Genomic DNA, 20,262 nt, shown 5'->3' on the forward strand with positions numbered 1-20,262 from the left:
TTCACCATTAGAAAGATGAGGTGTGTGTGGGAATACATATTTAATACGTATCCTATTCAAGATCAGATTCTGTCAGTTCCCCATTGCATCACATGAGGAACTAAAGTGCTGTACACTGTGAGCATTAACTGGTTGTCATCAGTTTAATTATCCGGTTAAATAGAGAGTCCATATGCACAATATTAACCTGGAAAACCAGGTTTTGGTGATAATGTCATGTATGGATTAGGACTGCACACATTTGAAAGCTGAGAAATGATTGTGATGAAAACTTGGGTCACTTTATTTTACAGTGCATGTTACATGCACTTACTATAGTAATAACACACTGTAAAAATTATTCTTGATTTAACTTAAAAAAGTAAGTTACCTGGTTGCCTTAACATTTTGAATTAATTGAAATTAAAAAGTTGAGTTAATACAATGAAGGAGATTGTTTCAATAAACAGAAACTCGAAATATTATGTTATCTGAACCACATTAATTATCTAAGTTGATTTGACAAAAGATAAAAAGTTGTTGTAGGATTGAAAATAATCCAAGATATTTTAAATGAACAAAGATATTTGCTTTACTGTTTCCCACCCCCTCTTTCTACCACAAACACAAAGACCATTTGGAGTTCCTAAAGCAGAGGTTTCTGATAGTGATCAAGGCCTGATGTTTGTACTTTGGGGGTTGATGAATTGTCACACCTTTAGTACTGTGGGGGAAGTGTAATTATCTGATTGGTCAGTTTGAATGTATCACATCTGGGCTTTAGTCACATCATGGTCAGGAAAGGATCAAAGAAGATTGAAACTGTTGCTCTGTCTCTTTGGTGCTCTGGCTCTCTTCTTCTCTGGGTTTTCTACCATCTTGCTAATATCGTTTCTTTAGTCATTCGGCAGTCTTGCAGCTTATAACAAATCCTGAAAATATTTTTTTAGTGCAGTAAATTATGCACATGCAACTAGCCTAATCCTAACCCTTTAGTAGGCCTGCATAATATTACACTGTAAAATAAAGTGTAACCAAAACTTATAAATTAACAAAAAGGCAAACAATGCTTTATGGTTAGGTGCTTTTTTTTATTGTTTTTATTAATTAATTTATTTTACATTTACTATGTTTAATGTTCTGTTCGGTTAATATTAATATTATCGTTATTATTTTAAAATGTTGTTTATATGTTTATAGCCCATTCAGGAAACACTTCCTTTGATTCTCAGGAAATCGAAAGTTAAGAAATCCCGCCCTGCGACACACGCACACACACACACACACACACAGCTGTTGCTGAAACAGAGAGAGTCTCGCATTTCACTGCACTCTCACGCTCGTCGATTATTGGGTAAATCTTGTGATGTGCAAATACTCTAAAAGTTTGTTTAAGATCTATTATTTACACTCATATTACACATTGCTTTACATTGTTCAAAGGTTTGTCCCTTTGGAAGATTCGTCTTTTATGGATGCGGCTGAACTCCGGTCAGTGCAGGAGAGACTCGACAACTGTGAGTTTGTTTGTTTAATCCCAAAATATATCCTAAAATACAATTCAGCCTACCAAGCTTCGTTTTTAATTTAATATTTATCACTGTAAAACTGCCACTGTAAAACTGAAACAATCTAACGTTAGGCCTATATTCTTAAAAGCGCTAGGCTAAGGTGAAGGTGACTAGGGCTGGAGATGCCTGGGCTTCATTTAACTTATGATAGTTTGATCAGTGAATACTACTTACCAGTAATGTGCCCTTTGGTTCTGGTTTTGTGTAGTGTTTTGTTTTGTTGTCAATTATCATCGATTGTTTCAGTGACGCAGACTCAGATCGCTTCGTCTGTCCATGTGATTTGCAACCGATTTATGAATGACTGGAAAATTACCACTCCACTTCACAGTGTCCAGTGAAATTTAAACTAGTTGTTGTTGACTATCAGTGAATAATATTTTAATTCAATTTAATTAAATTCACATTTATTTGTATAGCACTTTTAACAATACATATTGTTTTAAAGCAGCTTTCCCAAAAATCCATGTCTACATTACAATTTAGAGTGATCTGTTATCATAGTATGGAAGCATATGGGTAGCAATATTCAATTTCAAGTGCAATATGTAAAATGGCAATGCATTTCTGTATTTAAATTTAAATTTTCCATTACATTTGTGCAACGTTTGGTGCAAAATGAAAATAATTCAATTATATAATTTACATTTGCCATTTCATAGCCTACACTAGTTTTAATATGTAAATTGAATACATCATTTTAACGCTTTATAAGTTGCGAAATTAAAATGAAAATGTATTACAGAAATGATTAGATATGTTTAATTTGTTCAAGCAAAAACTGTAGCAAAATGATCATTTAAATGTTATTTTTCTTAATTGCATTTACACTCACAGTTAAGACACTTGCGATTGCATTTTCATTAAATGTCCCACAATGAATGAAGCAAAATTCAATGTGCAAATTCTCCGCCCCCTCCCAGCCTGTCAATCACTGCGTGAAGCCCCCTCCCACCAAATGCAAAACGTTGGCAAATTAAAATAATATTTATTGGTCATTCTGACGTCACTCAGCCCCCCACATGCTCCAAATTCACGCGAAATAGTCTCGTTTGTTTGTGCCGTTTGTGCTGTTTTGTGGCGGTAAAAAATGTGTTTGTGCTGCTTAATTTTTTTAAATATTAGAGACACTGAATTATAAACAATGACATCACCAGCCCCCCGACCTGCTCCCAGACGCGGCCTTACCTATGTTTCACCCGTTTCAATTGAAACAGGCCCCGCCCTCCAAGGGGGGCCCCAACAGACCAGCAAAATCCCATTCATTTTCTCCGTAGGATATTGATTTTCAGCCATAATGTCTAAACCATTCAAGGTAGACTGACCATGAGCAATGAGGTTGTGAAACGGAAAGTTTCTGCTTCTATAAAAGCCACAAGGTATGAACTCAATCTTGTTGTTTGCAATCTTCTGGAGAAATACTACACTACCCACAATTCTAAGCAAAACACTGACGTCTCTGATTGGTTGAACTCGCACTCGCGGTTACCTTGGTGACGTTTACCGCCCCGCGAACTGCTTAAGCGATCTGAAGTATAATATCGGTAGTTTATGTGTTTATACCTTTGCCTTTTTTGCCGTTAGGTAAGCGTCAGACACTTTTTCTTCTTTGCTTTCGTTAAATAATTCAAGTTGAGGGGATGTTTGAGCTGTTTTTTTTAAAGTCAGCCCAGACAGCTGAAAATATACTGCGCAAATAAATTAAGCAGTGAAATTGCCCTGCGTGAAAGGGCGAGGCTTATTCCAACGTAAAACGCTGTATAATAGTATATAGTTTTAATCAAATAAGGTTGGATTATTTCTATGTTGAGCTGCCTGTTCATGAAGCTGAAAGTGCACGTAATAAAATAATAATACTATTGATGCAAACCAACAGGAATCCTTGCTTTTTCTGCTCTATTATGTTTGTTTTATGTGGGTAGGGCCCCATATTAGTTATTGAAACGGGCCCCCAGATGCTTAAGGCCGTCGCTACCTGCTCCATATTCACCCAAAAAAGGCTAGTCTTCTATGAATTTGACCCGTCAGATTCCGTGACCCTACTCTACCTACAAGATTCATCAATATCTAATCAATATGCTTAATAAAATAGAAATGGGAGATGGTCATACATCACATGAGGCAAAGGACCCTAGGTTGATTTTACTACGAACCATCCAATTAAGGCTGTGGCAATCCATGGATATTTCCTCACCCACTCCTCCCGGTACCTGCAGAGACGTTTTTACTTTTTAGCGGCGTGTTGGGGTTCTGGTACACCAGCCATGTCAACGAAACGAGTCAATGAAAATTAGCTTATCAATGCATATCTAAATTCGCGCCTATGGTATCTTTGTAGAACTTAAAAAAAAGAAACAAAAAAGATGCTGCAGCCAATGACGACTCAACCTCCACGGACAGTTTTTAATGTTTTATCAGACAATAACTCCTCAAGATTTTGCTTTAGTATAATTTTCGGGACAATTAGGGCCGGAATCGGGATTCGGGACAACAGTTTTTGCTTGAACATGTTAGACATATCTAATCATTTCTGTAATACTTTTAAATTTTTATTTTGCAACTTATAAAGCGTTAAAATATGTATTAAATTTACATTTTAAAACTAGTGTATGAAATGGCAAATGTAAATTATATTACTGATTTTTCATTTTCATTTTGTACCAACATTGTAATGTAAATTTACTTAAATGTAAAAAAAAATCTATTTAAATACAGAAATGCCATTTTACATATTGCTCTTGACAGGTATTGGAGCATCTGAAGTCTTCATTAGAGGCTGGATTCAAACTGGAGCTGACATAATATTGTAAAATATTCAATATGTTTATTTTTAATTGAATCAACACTACCTTTGATTATTGGAAAATAAAAGTTCAAAAATTGTTTGGTTTATTTTTTTCCTGCCGTTGAGCCATTAGGTACTCAGTGAAAGAACCATATTTGGCTCAAGAGCATAAGTTCCCTAGCCTGGGTGCCAGCCCGAACCCCGCCCACAACATTTTTTGGTCGGGAAGTTCGGTCTGGACTCGCTCCGTTGAGGAGCTATTATGCCCGAACAAAAATTGTTTGGACCAATCAAATTGTCAGGGCGGGCTTTATACGATGATGGACAGATGAGCAACGGTAACGTAATCATCCACGTCACCAAAGAGCGCTTGATTTGAATTAGTTTACAACAAAGACGACTGCTGCTGGAGAATTGAGATTTCACGAGTTCACATTTACAAATAAGTCAGATAGAATAAATGCGTATATAAGATTTCACACAAATAAGTCGATAGAATAAATGCGTATATGACGTGCTGTCCGAGGAGAGGGCTGTGGGCTCGGTAGCCATACTCCCCCGTATTCCTGGTTGTGAGAGAACAAGACAAGAGTGAGGATTCGGGGTGGTGGAGGGATGCTGAAAAACTGTCAAGGAGTGTTAGGTAAGTTTTAGGGCTGCAACGATTCATCGATTTACTCGATTACAAAAATTCCTCGAGGCAAAAACTCTGCCTCGAAGCCTCGTTAAATTCCTATGACGCGCACTATACGCGCAGGGATCTGATTTCACACGGGCCGTTGTTCAGTGTTCAGGAAGCACAATAGCGCGTGATACATTTTGAATTTAGTTGGGAGAGTAAAGATGTCCATAAAGTTTGGGATCGCTTCCTTCCAGCGTCGCTGAAACAAGGTAACGATTCTGTCCCCCGCATTTTTTTTTTAACCCAGCGCCAATATTTCCGCCAGTGCCGAAGCCTACATTGATGTTCGCTGATTTTAATCCCATACTGTATTTGTAGTGATGTCGTGATGCGGTTTGACTAGATATGATGTTTAGCTTTGATGTTTTAAAGTAGTAAATGTATTCATGTTGAACTGCAAGAGAGTATAGCCTAAAAAAGAACCCCTACACACACACACACACACGCGCACCCTCGTCTCTCTCACGCGCCAGTCAGACCAATTGCGGCAATGCATCACATATGCTCAAACTTTTATGTAGCCACGCAACAATAATTTCAGCATGCATTCACTGTATACACCGGGACGTGATGGAGGAACAAATATTGCATTGCAGTCTTTGCGAGACCTTGTTTGTCACGTCTGCCAAATAGTTACAGACAACAACAAAAAATGAAACTCCCCAGCCTGCTTCTCCAAATCCACTCGTACTTTTGGGGAAGACATAATCGGCTACCAAAGTAATTGAGCATAGAACATTTTCAATTAACAAAAAAATATAAAACTACAAAACGTGCTAATATATACTTCAGCTAGCCTAAGTGAGAAACAAAATGCTGTTCTTTTTAACATATTTGCAATAAAACATTCCCCTTTTTAAAGCTACACTTATTTTTTTATAAATTGTATACATTGTGTACCTGTTTGGCTTGATATTTTATATTCATTTAATTTATTTTTGTTCTCCGGTGGGTAATTTGCAGAAGGTGCAATCCTTTTTTTGTAATGTTGTATTAAGAAGACAAAACTAAGGCCAAATGGCCTTTACTATTTAAGTTTGTATTCATAGTTTTACATGTTATACATGTTTTACAGTATAAAGTTGACTTAACTGTATTGTTATATAATTGTTGGCACTGGCACTTATAAACACTAAATGGGTAAAAAGTACAATAAATAGGCTTAGTTTTGGAGCCAAATGTTGGAGTTGGAATAAATAGCTCTGTTTTTTTTTTGGAGAAATAAAAGCCAAATGCTTGATTATTTTACAGCCACATCATTTTCGTTATGCATTATTTGTTTTGGTTGTTTAAAAACACACAAATTTTTTTATCCGATTACTCGATTAATCGATCGATAAAGTGCTAGATTAATCGATTACAAAAAGAATCGATAGCTGCAGCCCTAGTAAGTTTACAGAGTGAATATGCTTCCTCATGCTGATAGATAGGGTAACGTTAGACATGGTATTGTTTGATGACAAGTTGATATTGGATTAGGGCTGCACGATTAATCGCAATTTCCATGTAATCGCACTTAAATCGAGATCGCTTATCGCGATTTTAAAATCGCAAAGGCTGCGATTATTTTTTATGCGCAGTTTGTCATTGATGTACGGCTCTGTAAACGCTGCTCCATCTGAAAGCACTGTGAGTTTGAGTCACTTATAACGTGCATTTGAAAAAACAACACGAGTCAAATATCTTTCCAAACACGAGAATCATTTATGAACCTCGTTTTAATAACATGCAACATTTAATAACATGCATTTACTCCAAACTCACTTCATAAGGACAGTTGAGCTCCTCCTTCTGTGAGATGATGAGCTTCTGACACAGAATAAGGCAGTCGTGCATTTATAAGTCATGTTTAATCAAAGCGTTTCAATCTTCTGACTATTCAGCTACAGCGACAGGGATTTCCTGGAATGATGCGCCGTTATTGTACTTCTGCGGCGGGGCATATTTAGTGTGTTTGCGTGAGAGCGCCCCCTGGTGTTCAAATGGGGCAGTGTTTACTACCGATCAGCCGCATTCCACTGACAAGCTGCGCTTAAAATAATCGCAGCCTTTGCCAAATCGCGTGCGGTTTTATTGCGATTAATCGTGCAGCCCTATATTGGATTGATTATTTGTACGTGCTCCTCCCGAACTTTGTTTATGAAACATCATGTGTAGATTCCGCCATCGCGTCTGTTATAGAAGATATCCACAGCGCATTCATTTTAAAAGAGGAACAGAGAGCCGCGACATTTTGTTGGTTGAAAATTTGAATGAAGAACATGCGTCATTTACTCCGTTGCTCTGATTGGTTGTAGGTCTATCCAATTGAGTGCAGAGTTTTTTTTTTTCCTGGTTCGGTTGAGACACGCCCCATAATCAAATCTCTATGGAGAAGTATCAGACTCACATTCTGACTAGAATCTGAGTATGACGACGTCAGGCTATAAGTTCCCAGTCAGACTGTGGAAAATGTTTACACTAGTGCATTTTTGTTTTAAAACTCATTAGTTTTGCTACGGTTACGCCTGCCGTCCACACTACTCCGGAGTTTTCAACCCTCGAAAACTGAGACTTGTTGCAAACCCCGTCAGTCAAGTCTGGACCAAGACACACGCAACCCACACTGTAAAACATCGTCCCGCAAATGAATGGTAAAATACTTGCAACACTGGTGCCAGTAATTTACTGATAATTGTACAGTTCTTTACTGTAATTAGGGGCCAAGCACAGAATGTGCGTAGGCACCTATTGAAATCGTTGGCGTTCTTATTAACAAAATAATTTTTTCCACTAATTCCTTATAATCCTAATCCCTATAATTTTCCGTCATGAACTCCTCCTAGGCCAATGCTCTGATTTTCACGAAAATGTAACCAGATCATCTCCAGACCATGACAAAAATGTATGGAATTCATGTCGATTCGTCAAACCGTTCTCGAATACCGCGCGAACTAATTTTACGTAGCACTTGCGAAAACAGACGTATGGCTGTATCTCCGCATAGCTTTATCATATTCAAACCAAACTTGGTATATGTCATCACAAGTATGACCTGAGGCTACATGCTGCGTTTTGGCGCAGCGCCACCTGCTGGTCCGGAGATACGAAAAATGGCTATTTTCCATATCGACCATTTTAGGCGTCGGCCATTTTTTATTTTGTACCAAAATGCTGTATTTTATGAACGCATGAACGTATCGTTACGAAACTCGGTATGGGTCATTAGTACGATGCCCTGAAGGAGCCTGAGAAGTTTTGAACCAGCGCCACCTAGTGGTAAAATAAAATTTTCAAATGCTTATAACTCAGGGTGTGGTTGACTTATTTTCAGGGGAGTCATCTCATTAGGTTCCTGAATCCTTGCCGAGTCCCACGATACCAAACATGCTTGGTTTCGCCTTACGGTTTGTGTAGCGTTGTGATTTGCAACTTAAAAAATGCTTAAAAAACATTTGCCAATATCTTCGAAACCGTTAGACCGATCGAGGCGAAACCACCGTCAGAAGTTTGGAAACATAGGTCGTTGGCTATTTGATGATGCCAAATGTCAAAATATTAATAGTAAGTGGCATAAAAATGCAAACAAAGTCAGATGTGGGTCATTTTTTGTGTGTTTATACATATAAATGTCTATAACTTGAGATTAAAAATGTATCTCTTAAAGGAGTCATAATGTTGTGTTACCTTGGATACCCAAATGCTCTATTATAGTATTTTAGGCACTTCTAAAAAAGAAAAGTGGAAAAAAAATCAACACAGAGCCCCTCAGACCCTTATTTCTAAAGGCATTATTGTCTCGCGAGATCTGATGCGATGTTTTGGCTGTCGTGGACGGTCATTATAATAATGCAAATGAGGGGCGCGTTGATTGGTTGCAGGAATGTATTTTACTACTTCCAAGCGGTACAAAAACATAGACAAAATACTGCAATAGCTCAATAAATGTGACGGTACTTATTGTTAGTGAAATTGTAATCACAACCAAAGAAAAAAGAAAAAATACACCATTGCCAGATACATTCTTACAGAATCCCCACTAACTGAAAGCTATTTTCGATATTTTAGGTCAATACTGCCATAGCCCAAAATAATATCTGCAGTTATATGCTCATGGACGTGAGTTGCAAAAACCATAAACAGCTCAGGTAAACCTCTGAGAAATGACGGCTGCTCTGCACACACACGCAAAGGTCTCTCGCTCCCTCTCTCTGCCGCGCGCGCTACGTATGCGCGCTCATGCTCGCTCGCGATTCGGGGAGATTTAAACTAATTTGCGGGCATTAGGGAGCCGGTATCAATACGCGGGAGACTCCCGGAACTTCCGGAAGACTTGGGATGTCTGTGTTTTGAAAATCGCTGTCCGTGGGTCACTCTTAGATATATTTAAATACGTCCACACCGCAGATATGTAATGTTGCTTCAGACAAGCACGTGCAGGTCGCGGTGTCTGCTGTTTGCGTCATCACAACATTTCGGCCGTATTGTTTCGGTGATAAAAGTCTTTCGGCCGAAAACCGAAAATGCACTTTTGGGCCATTTTCGGCCGAAAATTTTCGGTGGCCGAATATTCGGTGCATCCCTAGTGGTATATTGTTTTCATACTTGCATTTAAACAGTTTTAGCCACTGAGCATGGACTCCTGTACCGTCACTACTGTAGCTGCTAGTGTAAAACAAAGTCGAAAGATGTGGCTAGCATTCGTAGAGTCCATTCCCCGTGTTTACCTCGAAGGTAACGTTACATACAATAGCCGCATTAGCTGTTAGCTGCTATTTGTTAACCACAGTAGAGCAATAAAAACACAGTCTTACCTTTTCAATTTCTGGCAAGTCCCTGATGGTTGGGATTGCACCTTTTCCCAAACGGAGCTTCGAGGCCAAGTTCGCCTGATATTGCCCCAAATTTGTAAAAGATTCCGGTGTAAAATGTTTAGCACACACACCTACGCCACTTGAAAGAGTTGTTGGGACAGCGTCATTAAAAATGAATTTCATCCACTGTTCCCTGATAGTTTCGTCCGTTTTTGGTAGATAAAACACATTTGCATGTTGTTTGTGGCAGTCAACCACAGAGCATCTCAGGTGTGCACTCGATTTCTCCATCTTTCTCGAGTCAACTAAACTGAATCTGAGGGGGAGAGGGGGAGAGGGGCGGGCTTCCCGCGGCATAGGTTTGCGGTGTCCATATTTGGTATATCCTCCCCCGTCTTGACGTCAAGAAGGGGAAGAAATCAAAATCTCGTTTTTTCGTGCGCGTGCACGTGGCCTATTTTACAAACCCCGAGGTAAACAAACGCTTCACTTTTAAATATCGGCTTCCCGGCCAGTGTACAATCATTATGCAATCATAACATACATTGATTCTCGTGGAAAAGTGAAATTTCTACATTATGACTCCTTTAAAATGTATCTCTTTTCAACAAATTTGACACACATATGTATGGGCTCACTTTGAGGACACATAAAAAAATTTGCCTCTTGTTAGCGCTATAATAGATCAAAACATGAAATTGCCACTGACTTCAATACAGTATTGTGATATAAATGTTATACTTTATGAACGCTTTAGCATATCATTACGAAACTCGGTATGAGTCATCAGCACCATGCCTTGAAGGTACTAAAAATGTTTCGGGGCAGCGCCACCTTGTGGTAAAACATTTATAACGAAATTTCCAGAAATGCTCATAGCTTTTGAATAAATATGCCTACTGTAATGACACGGATCTTAATAGATTCCTTGGGTTATGCCAAAAACATAGATATCGATTTTGCCATAGTCAGCCAAACTTCCTGTCCGCCACCGTTTGTCCGATTTTCACCAAAATCGAATCATAATATCATCTCCAGACCGTGCTGACTAAAATTTATGGAATTCGTGACGATAGACGAAACCGTTTTCGTATACTGCAGCATCGAAGTTGAGGCATGCTGCCAAAATGACTATTCAGGCTTTATCTCTGCAATGCCTTGACATTTTGACACCAAACTTTGTATGTCATTGTCATCTCACTCTGACCACACCACATACATTTCGTAACTGTGGTCAGTTGGTCGAAATTGATAATCCATTAAATCATATTTTTAGTTAATGTATATGATTTTTCAGCCATTTTGCCTAAATTCATCTTTAAATGTCTTTAATTGCTCCTTGCTGCAGTTGGTCTGACACTCCCAGCCATGTTGGCATGTCTTTTCGTCTTTGCGCTTGGCCCCGATAATGGCTGCTTGCAGTTATATTCTACAGTATGTTACTGTTAAAATACCATGCATTAAATTAAAACTCGATTAAACTCGACCTAACTTGAAACTTAATTTATAAACTAATATTTATAATGCACTAATAATGTGAGCATATTACTGTAAACTTATTTCATTTAAGACCACAAAAAATATATTTTAAATAAAGATATTTCCACTGGATCAGCAACTACACAGTGACCGCCTGTTAAATAACCCTTTCAACCCCACAGGGAAGTCCTGTAGTGTCCACACTACAAACAGTAAAAGTAACATTAATGCAGTGTTGAAATTAGATAATTATTCCCACATTTAGCCTGCACGCACAGACGCCATGCATGGTCATGGAAGACGAGAAGCAAGTCTCGATGTTTGCGCCTTACTGGCCCACTCGGACTTGGTTCTCAGAACTGATGTTCATCTTAACAGCCCCTTCCTGGCAGATTCCGCTGAGGGAATCTGAACCCCTGAACCTTCTTTCTCAGTGACGGGGCACCAGGAGGACTTAGGTGACCTACCCCAAGCAGTAGTTGACACCATCACTTCAGTGAGAGCGCCTCCATGAGGCGCTTACGCTTTCAAGTGGAACCTGCTCTTCTCACCGAGAAGACCCCCTGAAATGCTCTGTCAGAGCTGTGCTTTCCTTCCTGCAAGAAGGGTTGGAGCGAAGGCTCTCTCCCTCCACCTTGAAAGTATATGTCGCCGCTATTGCCGCACATCACAACGCAGTAGAGGGTAAGTCTCTCGGGAAGCACAACCTGATCATCAGGTTCCTGAGGAAATCTTTTGCCTCACCTTGTGTCCTCTTGAAACCTCTCCTTGGTCTTAGCAGCTTTGCAAGAGAGTGCCCCTTTGAGCCGCTGCAGTCAGTAGAGCTTAAAACCCTGTCCCTTAACACAGTGCTCCTGACTGCACTTGCTTCTGTCAAGAGGGTAGGGGACCTGCAGGCATTTTCGGTAGACAAATCGTGCCTAGAATTCAGGCCAGCAAACTCTCGCGTAATCCTGAGACCCCGGCCTGGATACATGCCCAAAGTTCCCACCACTCCTTTCAGGGACCAGGTGGTGAATTTGCGAGCACAACCCCTGGAAGAGGCAGACCCAGCTTTAGCTCTGCTTTGTCCCATTCTTGCTTTGCGTTTGTACGTTGACTGCTCGCAGAGCTTCAAGACCTCAGACCAACTCTTTGTCTGTTACGGAGGCCAGCAGAGGGGAAAGGTCTCCAAGCAGAGGTTGGCCCACTGGATAGTGAATGCCATCGTCTTAGCGTATCAGGTTCAAGACAAGATTTCAAGACAAGACTACAAGTAGCTATTAGAGGAGGGGACTCACTCTGTGTCTTGCTTGCAATGCCATTCTCCTCCAAGGATGGGATACAAGTACCCCACCTGGCGAACCCTGGTAGTGTTCCTCCAGCACCCTCTGCAGTTAGACGCGGCAAAAGCGTCTGACGCTAGCTCTAGCAGTCATGTTTATGCCCAGAAGGCCAGCCCCTGTATTAGACTAGGTGCCCATGTCTTGTGATTCCCCCATGGGTGATCCCACATATGTATTCTTCCACGGTACGGCTTCCCTGTCGGTGAGCCTGTGTCTTTCCCTTGGCAGAGTTCGCTCTGCCGGTATTGACTTCCACCCTTAGCGAGGCTGGCTCTACCCCAGAGACCTTCCATATGTAGCACTGCCCCAATGGTCAGTCCATATGTGTAATCTCCACATGTTACCTCCCTACGGGCAGGATGTGGTCTCCATAGCATCTCTTTCCATTTGGAATAGGCACACTTTCCCAGTGTTCCAATAGTCTCACTGTGCGGGTCAAAGGAACAGCAGTGACTTGCTATCTCTGAGTAAAGCCCTGTCCTTTCTTCTGTCCCAACAGGTGAGGGGGGGTACAAGAGACTTACTCTGGGCACTGGAAGGGTCAGCAATTGTGGCGTTTTGGTCGAGTTTGCAGTTCGTCAGCTCAGTTCTGACGTAACGTCGAACATTACTGAATGATTACTATTGTAACTCCCGTTCCCTGAAGGAGGGAACAGAGACGTTATGTCCCAACACCACAATTGCTGTATCACCGCTGAATGGTCTCACTCGCCAATCTCACTCGCCAATGTCCATAGGCTTGTTTTGTTTACACTCAAAGGTGACTGGGCTCTCAGATGAGATCCCAATTCGTCAGTTCAGTTCCCTCCTACAATAGTAATTATAAACGTTCTCCATGCTCCTGTGCATGTCAATGCAATCACCTGAATAATTGATATTGAAAGTCTATGTTTAAACCCCTTGTTGTGCATTTATTTAATAATGAAATGAATCTGAAATGCATCCCAGTTTTTGCCAGATAAAATACAGATAAATGTATTGTTGATGGCTTTAAAATGTCTCTGCTTTAACAATGCAATTTCTGTTCTTCAAGGTCTGCAATGTAAAGGTGTCTGCATTTGTACTGTGAATGATCATTAGAAGACATTAAACAATGGGCAAGTATAATGTTGTTTTATAACACTTACCAGTCATTGTTTTAAATTAAAATATCTCACCTTGGGCTATTTTTTGGTTTGCAGAAAAGCCAGAGGATCCTCCACTGGAGACATGGACTGAGTCTATGGTGAGCAACTGGTTAAGATCAATAGGAATTAAAGAAACATACATCGAAAAACTTCATGAAGAGGAAGTAGATGGTCGGATCCTTCGTGAACTATCAGAAGAATATCTGAAAAAAGAGACTGGAATGAAATCCGGGCCTGCGCTTTTGATAATCAAAAAAAGAGACGAGTTAGTAATTAATTCACAAAAAGCCCTACGACAACATGATAATTTACACAAAGAGTCTTCTGGAAAAAATGACCTTGGAGCAAGTGCAATTAAAAGTATTGACACAAGAGCCGATGTCAATGAAGAGAATAACAAGAAAGAAGATTCTGTACTTACTGTAACAAAAAGAGATTCAAAACTACGACCTTTTGAAATGAAAGGTGCTGATTTTACATATGTTAAGAACAGTGTACTCTTACCAGAATCAGGGGTTAGGGATTTTATTAGTCCATGTCATGAGTACAAGTCATTTGCCATTGCTGCAACACTGGACCGTCAAAGACTACAGGCCAAGTTCGCAAAGGAAGTGCTGAAGTTTGCTACTGGTTGTATGAATGTTCGTACAAATGGCACAATACATTTTGGTGTCATGGACAGTAGAGGTGACACTTGTTATGAACATGGTGAAATCATTGGTGTTCCTGTCAAGGAAAAAGATGTATACTATGATTCATTAGATTACATTGAGAGGAGTTTCTCTAGTAATAGCGAACTTGTACGACTATGTATTGGTGAACCTCAGTTTGTTAAAGTAGTTTGTTCAAACAGCAACGTGGAAAACTATGTTGTGGAGGTTGATATTAAGCCAGCAGTGAGCATAGTGAAGAATGAGGTGTTCTCTGTTAGCCTGCCAAATTTTAATGAGAAGGCAAACAAAGTTCAGTTTGAGAAGAAAACTGCTTATCGGAGAGTGGGTTCTAAAACAGAACCAGTGGCTGACCTGATTGAGTTCTACCAACAGATCAATTTTAGGGATGCTCAGAGAGAAGAGGCAGAGAAAACGCATAATTTCACAGCACCAAAACTGTGCCAGAACCTGGGAAAAAAGCTCAAAATACTCATAACAGGTGGAAAGAAAACAATGGACAAGGAAAAATGGCACATACTTGTCACCAATCGATTTCAGGAGAAGGATCTGCAACACATTGATTTTTTGCTGAACATGAAGATCTTCTGTGTATTTGACTTTGATCCAGATTCCAATGTGTCGGGGTTATGCCATGAATACAATAAGCACCATGTAGTAAATCGCCATTTCATGCAGAACTACAAAATTCCCAGTGGCTTGAGCATCCGAGACTTCGAGAGTCATCTGCGTCTGTTTGATCAAACCAGCTGGATATTTTGCAATGGCCGGAGTGATTTCAAAGGCAACGAGCCTCCCTGTGATGAGAAGACCTGGGTCAAAACAAAAAGAACTCTTCTAAAAGATTGTGTGTCACTGATATGCAAAGATATCTTGCCAAAAGGAATCTTTCAAGTGATCTTCCTTCTTACTTCCCCTGTTGACACACCATTCCTAAACACGTTCTATGAGTTCTTCACTGACATGGAAGGACATGAAGACATTATCTGCCTTGCTGAATCAGAGGAGAATTTCAAGGACTGGCAGAGGTTTGCTTTAGGATCTTGTGACATGGAAATAGTAAACAGTTCAAGTGTTGTTGGGATGACAATAAGTCAGGTAAACGCAACCCTTCAACAGGTCCAGCCTACTACTACACGGGTCACCAAACGATTACCGATCTATGCCAAAGGGGAGTGTTTCCTTGAGACTCGAGAGGAGGAAACAAGATGTTCATTGGAGATTCTGAGTCTAAACCACTGCGAAGAAACTAGTCCCGATGACATGGAATCTGAAAAGGAGAAGATTGAGCAGCAGTTTTACCATGGAGGAAAAGTAACTTGGATGAATCTCTGGCTTGCGGATAAAAAAATCATTGGGGAGGTTATTCAAAGAGATGCTTACAATGAAGTCAACAATATGGTGAAAGACTGTCTTTGTTGGAGTTTGGATCGGGCACCCATCAACTGCATCAACATATACCATCATCCTGGCAGTGGTGGCAGTACAGTGGCAAGGCAGGTACTATGGAATAACCGAAGGGATCTAAGGTGTGCCGTTGTAAAACCTTCATACTCAGTATCGGTTGTTTCAGAAGATGCAGTTTGGCTTCGGGAACACGAAGAAAAAGATCCCCAAAAATGCCTCCCTGTTCTCCTGCTGTTTGAAGACTGTGATCAAGAGTATTTAGAAGATGTAAAGCATGAATTGGAAGTGGCTGTCAATACCAAGAAAATAGCACGTGGAACTCTCTGCTTCATTCTGCTAAGTTGTAGGCGATCGCACAATCCAGAGAAGATGTGCAAGGAATCACCTCAACAGAATGTTTCTATTACTCATAAACTTTCAGAGACCGAAAAAAAGCAGTTTTCCAAAAAACGACAAAGTCTTGAAAAGCAGTTCAAGCCAGAATTCATTCTAACATTTGTCCTGATGAGTGAGGAATTCGAGAGCCACAAAATTGCTGAATATGTGAAGAAGTTTGTCAAGCATTTACTGCAAGACATTGACCACAAGTCTGTGGTTACTAAGCTTGTTCTGTATGTGGCATTGCTCAACACTTATGTGCAGAACTCATTCATCTCTCAGTCACATTGTGAAGCTCTCCTGGCTCTGTCCATCTGTGTGGATAGGTTTCAACGACATGCCTTTGAGACTTCTCTAAGTGAGCAAGCTAAATTGGTCTTGATACACTTGAGGGATGAAAACACCTACATTAACTCCATCAGAATCATTCATCCACTGGTCGCAAAGGAAATCCTTCAACAATTTCTGGGTGACAAACAACAACAAAGTGATCTTGCATTGGATCTTCTCAACAACGATATGCTGTTTGAGCACAGGTTTGGTAAAGATCAGTACATGAAGTTCTTGCGAGATCTGCTCATGACACGCCACAGGATCAGCAAAGGTGATAAATTTGACAGCTTTTTCTCTCCCCTAATTGAGCATGTGAGAGAGAAAGAGTGTCCAGGTAAAGCCATTGAGCTTCTAAAAGTGGCTTACAAACGTTTTAATGAGGATGCATTTTTTGCTCAACATCTGGCTCGACTCAATTACAAACATGACAGATTTGAAGAAGCGGCAAAGTGGGCTAAAACAGCAGTAGAGAAAAGGCCAAAGAATTCCTACATTCTTGATACCAGAGGTCAGGTGTACAGGCAGTGGTTCGCAGCGAAATGTAAAGCCATGGAGCAGAATGAAAAAACACCTGAAAACACAGTAGATGCTTTGGAAACGGCACTAAAAGCCATTGAATGTTTCCAGGAATGCAAGAAAGCAGCAGTTGAGGACAATGACACCATCAACAATGCTGGATTTGTTGGAATAGTAGAGGTAGGATGTGCATTGCTGAATCTAATGCGCACTCTTCATGTGTTCTCAAGAAGAAAGTCTTCAGAATTAATTAAATACCTCCTTACAGATTACATTCCTGTTGAGATAGAAAAACCATGGGAACATTTTCATTGTACATTGAAAAACCTCAAAAAACTAATGCTGGAAGCACTGGAATGGATTTCGGAAGACTTGAGTTACTTCCAGACTGACCTGAAAACCGATGAGGAGAAGACATCTGACACTGTTGAGAGGGCCATAAAGAATTCCATGCACTGGCTGGTGAATAAGTCTTCTGATTATGGCAAATACTTCAGTGGTGCTTCTCTTGGTACAGATCAAAACCAAGAGAAGTTAAATCCTCTCATGAAACGCATGTTGATTTATAATCATGGTGGAGGAAACTTCACAACAATTTTTTCCCTCCTAACAAACCAGAAAGATAGCAACCCTGTGAGTGTTCTGGAGCACATTATTTCACTTTACCCAAGCAATCCTATGAGGGCACACATGCCACAAGCGGACCTTGTCAACTACATAGCATCGCACTTTGCTTTAAGTTGCCTCTCAGCTCAGTCTTCTAAGCTGGCTGCATTTCAGGATCTACAAAGACTGAGTCACCAATTTCCTAAAGAGAAACTGAGATGCTTGCCAAGTGCTCTTTTCTTACTTGTCTTACTTTTCTGGCCAGAAGAGCATGACACAGAAGTGGAGAAAGAACACAAGTATGAAACTGTTCTCTCTGCTGTTAAACATCTCCAGAGAAACTACAACGAGAAACTGAAGGACATCCCTCCAAGGAAAAAGAGGATCTACACTCATTTCTTCCTGAGCAATGGGACTGGATTTGATAAGTTTGTCCACAAGAGCAAGGTTGAAACAATCACAAAACTACTGTCTGTTTCAGAAAAACGCCAGAAATGGTTTAGTGGAGAGGTATGGAAAATGCCAGAAATCTCTAAATTGCTGAGATGTGTCACAGGCTGGACGGAGGATGAGAAGGTTTTTCTAGAGGGTCCCAAAGGAATGAAATTTCATATCCCAGTTCTCAAGTCATCCTTAGTACCCCATAACAATGAGAATGTCACATTTTACCTGGGCTTCACTTTTAAAGGACCTGTTGCATACAACATTACCGTACAAACATAGACAAACGTATGTACATTTGGGATAGACAAGGCAGATGGCCCAATATCTGTCTTTAGGTGCAAATTACATTTAACCCCCTGGGGTCGGCGGTATCGCCGGTGATACCAGCTCGCGTTTTTCCTTATCAGTGCAAAAGAGACTCTAAATACTCTGTTGACTTTGATCTTCCATACACGTTTCATACATCAATCGATCCTGTTAAGTGTGTATTCTTTTTTTTTTGTATACTCACAATAAAAACAAAGTGTTGTGCTTTTTGCCAAATAAAGAAAAATAAACATGATGCGAGTTCTGCTTTCTCTCTGGCAGTGTAGTCCATTCTGAAACGCGTCTGAAAATGAACTGTAACTCAGCGAATTCTCAGTCAAACAGGCATACAAACACACAGGCATGACGCTTGAATTCTCTTCTTTTAAATGAAGTAATTTTTATAAAAAAACAAATATTCACAGTTTATGTAATATGTATGAAAAGAGAGAGATGTCAGTCGTTCTTATCTTAGCTCATTATGTTTTAATGTGACCCCGCCCACGGAGAGCACGCACTATTCAAACGCAAATGATTTTAGGCGATCCACGCAAACCTGTGAAACGCCCACATCAGCTGGATAACACACACCGCGAGTTCGCTTTCAGACTCATGTACTTTACGACGCTGTGAGGAATAATACTATCTTGATAATAATCCTGGAAAATTTACCTCAGAAGTTCTGGAAGTTTCATTTCGAGGAGCAAAGGGATCCAGCTGAGGAATAGGTCAGTTCTATATCTGCTTTGTTCTAATCGCAAGTGTCTGTACACGCAAAAGACTGTTATTATGAATCGCGTTTCTGAGTGTGAATGAATGAACGCACAGATGCGCGCTGTTGTGGAGCTACTACAGCTGGCAAAAATACTGTTTAAAAATGAATCACGTTTTTTTGTGTGAATGAATGAACAGCTTTTACCAAACTCTATTGCTATACTGAGATGGGTAAAAATCGACTACAAAATCGGATAGATTATACATTTTTTACTGTAAAACACTGCCACATCAAATAAGCTTATAATGTTGCTATTTCTGCTCATATGAATTGAATTACGTATGAAAAAATGTATACTTTAGTTTTTACAAAGAAAGATTACACTGGAAATATTGTTACAATTTTAATTGTTGTAATTGTATAACCTTTTTAATAAAATAGCAACAAAAAAAAAACAAAAAATTATAATAGAAAGTGTGTATATATATATATATATATATACACCAGGATAGATGTAAACAAAATCTTAAAAGGTCAATATAAGCCTTCTCTTTAAATCATTTTATTATGCTTTATTAGTGACACATTTGGGTAGAGAATATATTCCAAATCTGAAAATACAGTATGAGAACAATTAACTGCACAATTACTAGAAATGTTTACCTTGGATATTATACAGTTTGCAAGCACAATTTGTGGAAAAAACAACAACAACTGTGAACCAATTATATATAGGCCTCTATATATATATATATATATATATATATATATATATATATATATATATATATATATACAGTGAGGAAAATAAGTATTTGAACACCCTGCTATTTTGCAAGTTCTCCCACTTAGAAATCATGGAGGGGTCTGAAATTGTCATCGTAGGTGCATGTCCACTGTGAGAGACATAATCAAAAAAAAAAAAATCCAGAAATCACAATGTATGATTTTTTAACTATTTATTTGTATGATACAGCTGCAAATAAGTATTTGAACACCTGAGAAAATCAATGTTAATATTTGGTACAGTAGCCTTTGTTTGCAATTACAGAGGTCAAACGTTTCCTGTAGTTTTTCACCAGGTTTGCACACACTGCAGGAGGGATTTTGGCCCACTCCTCCACACAGATCTTCTCTAGATCAGT

At 39.7% G+C, this 20,262-nt stretch overlaps 1 protein-coding gene across 1 annotated transcript; it reads left to right on the forward strand.

The window, feature by feature from the left end:
* Window positions 1–1,234: 1,234 nt before the first annotated feature.
* Window positions 1,235–18,658, forward strand: LOC311296806 (sterile alpha motif domain-containing protein 9-like). Its single transcript, XM_084418724.1, has 4 exons — window positions 1,235–1,333; window positions 1,423–1,496; window positions 13,648–13,711; window positions 13,796–18,658. Exons 3-4 carry the CDS (start codon window positions 13,708–13,710, stop codon window positions 18,373–18,375), a joined length of 4,584 nt encoding a protein of 1,527 aa, XP_084274850.1. The 5' UTR covers window positions 1,235–1,333; window positions 1,423–1,496; window positions 13,648–13,707; the 3' UTR covers window positions 18,376–18,658.
* Window positions 18,659–20,262: the final 1,604 nt, after the last annotated feature.

This window comes from Rutilus rutilus (assembly GCF_951802725.1).
Source record: "Rutilus rutilus genome assembly, chromosome: 1".
Taxonomy (NCBI): Eukaryota; Metazoa; Chordata; class Actinopteri; order Cypriniformes; family Leuciscidae; genus Rutilus; species Rutilus rutilus.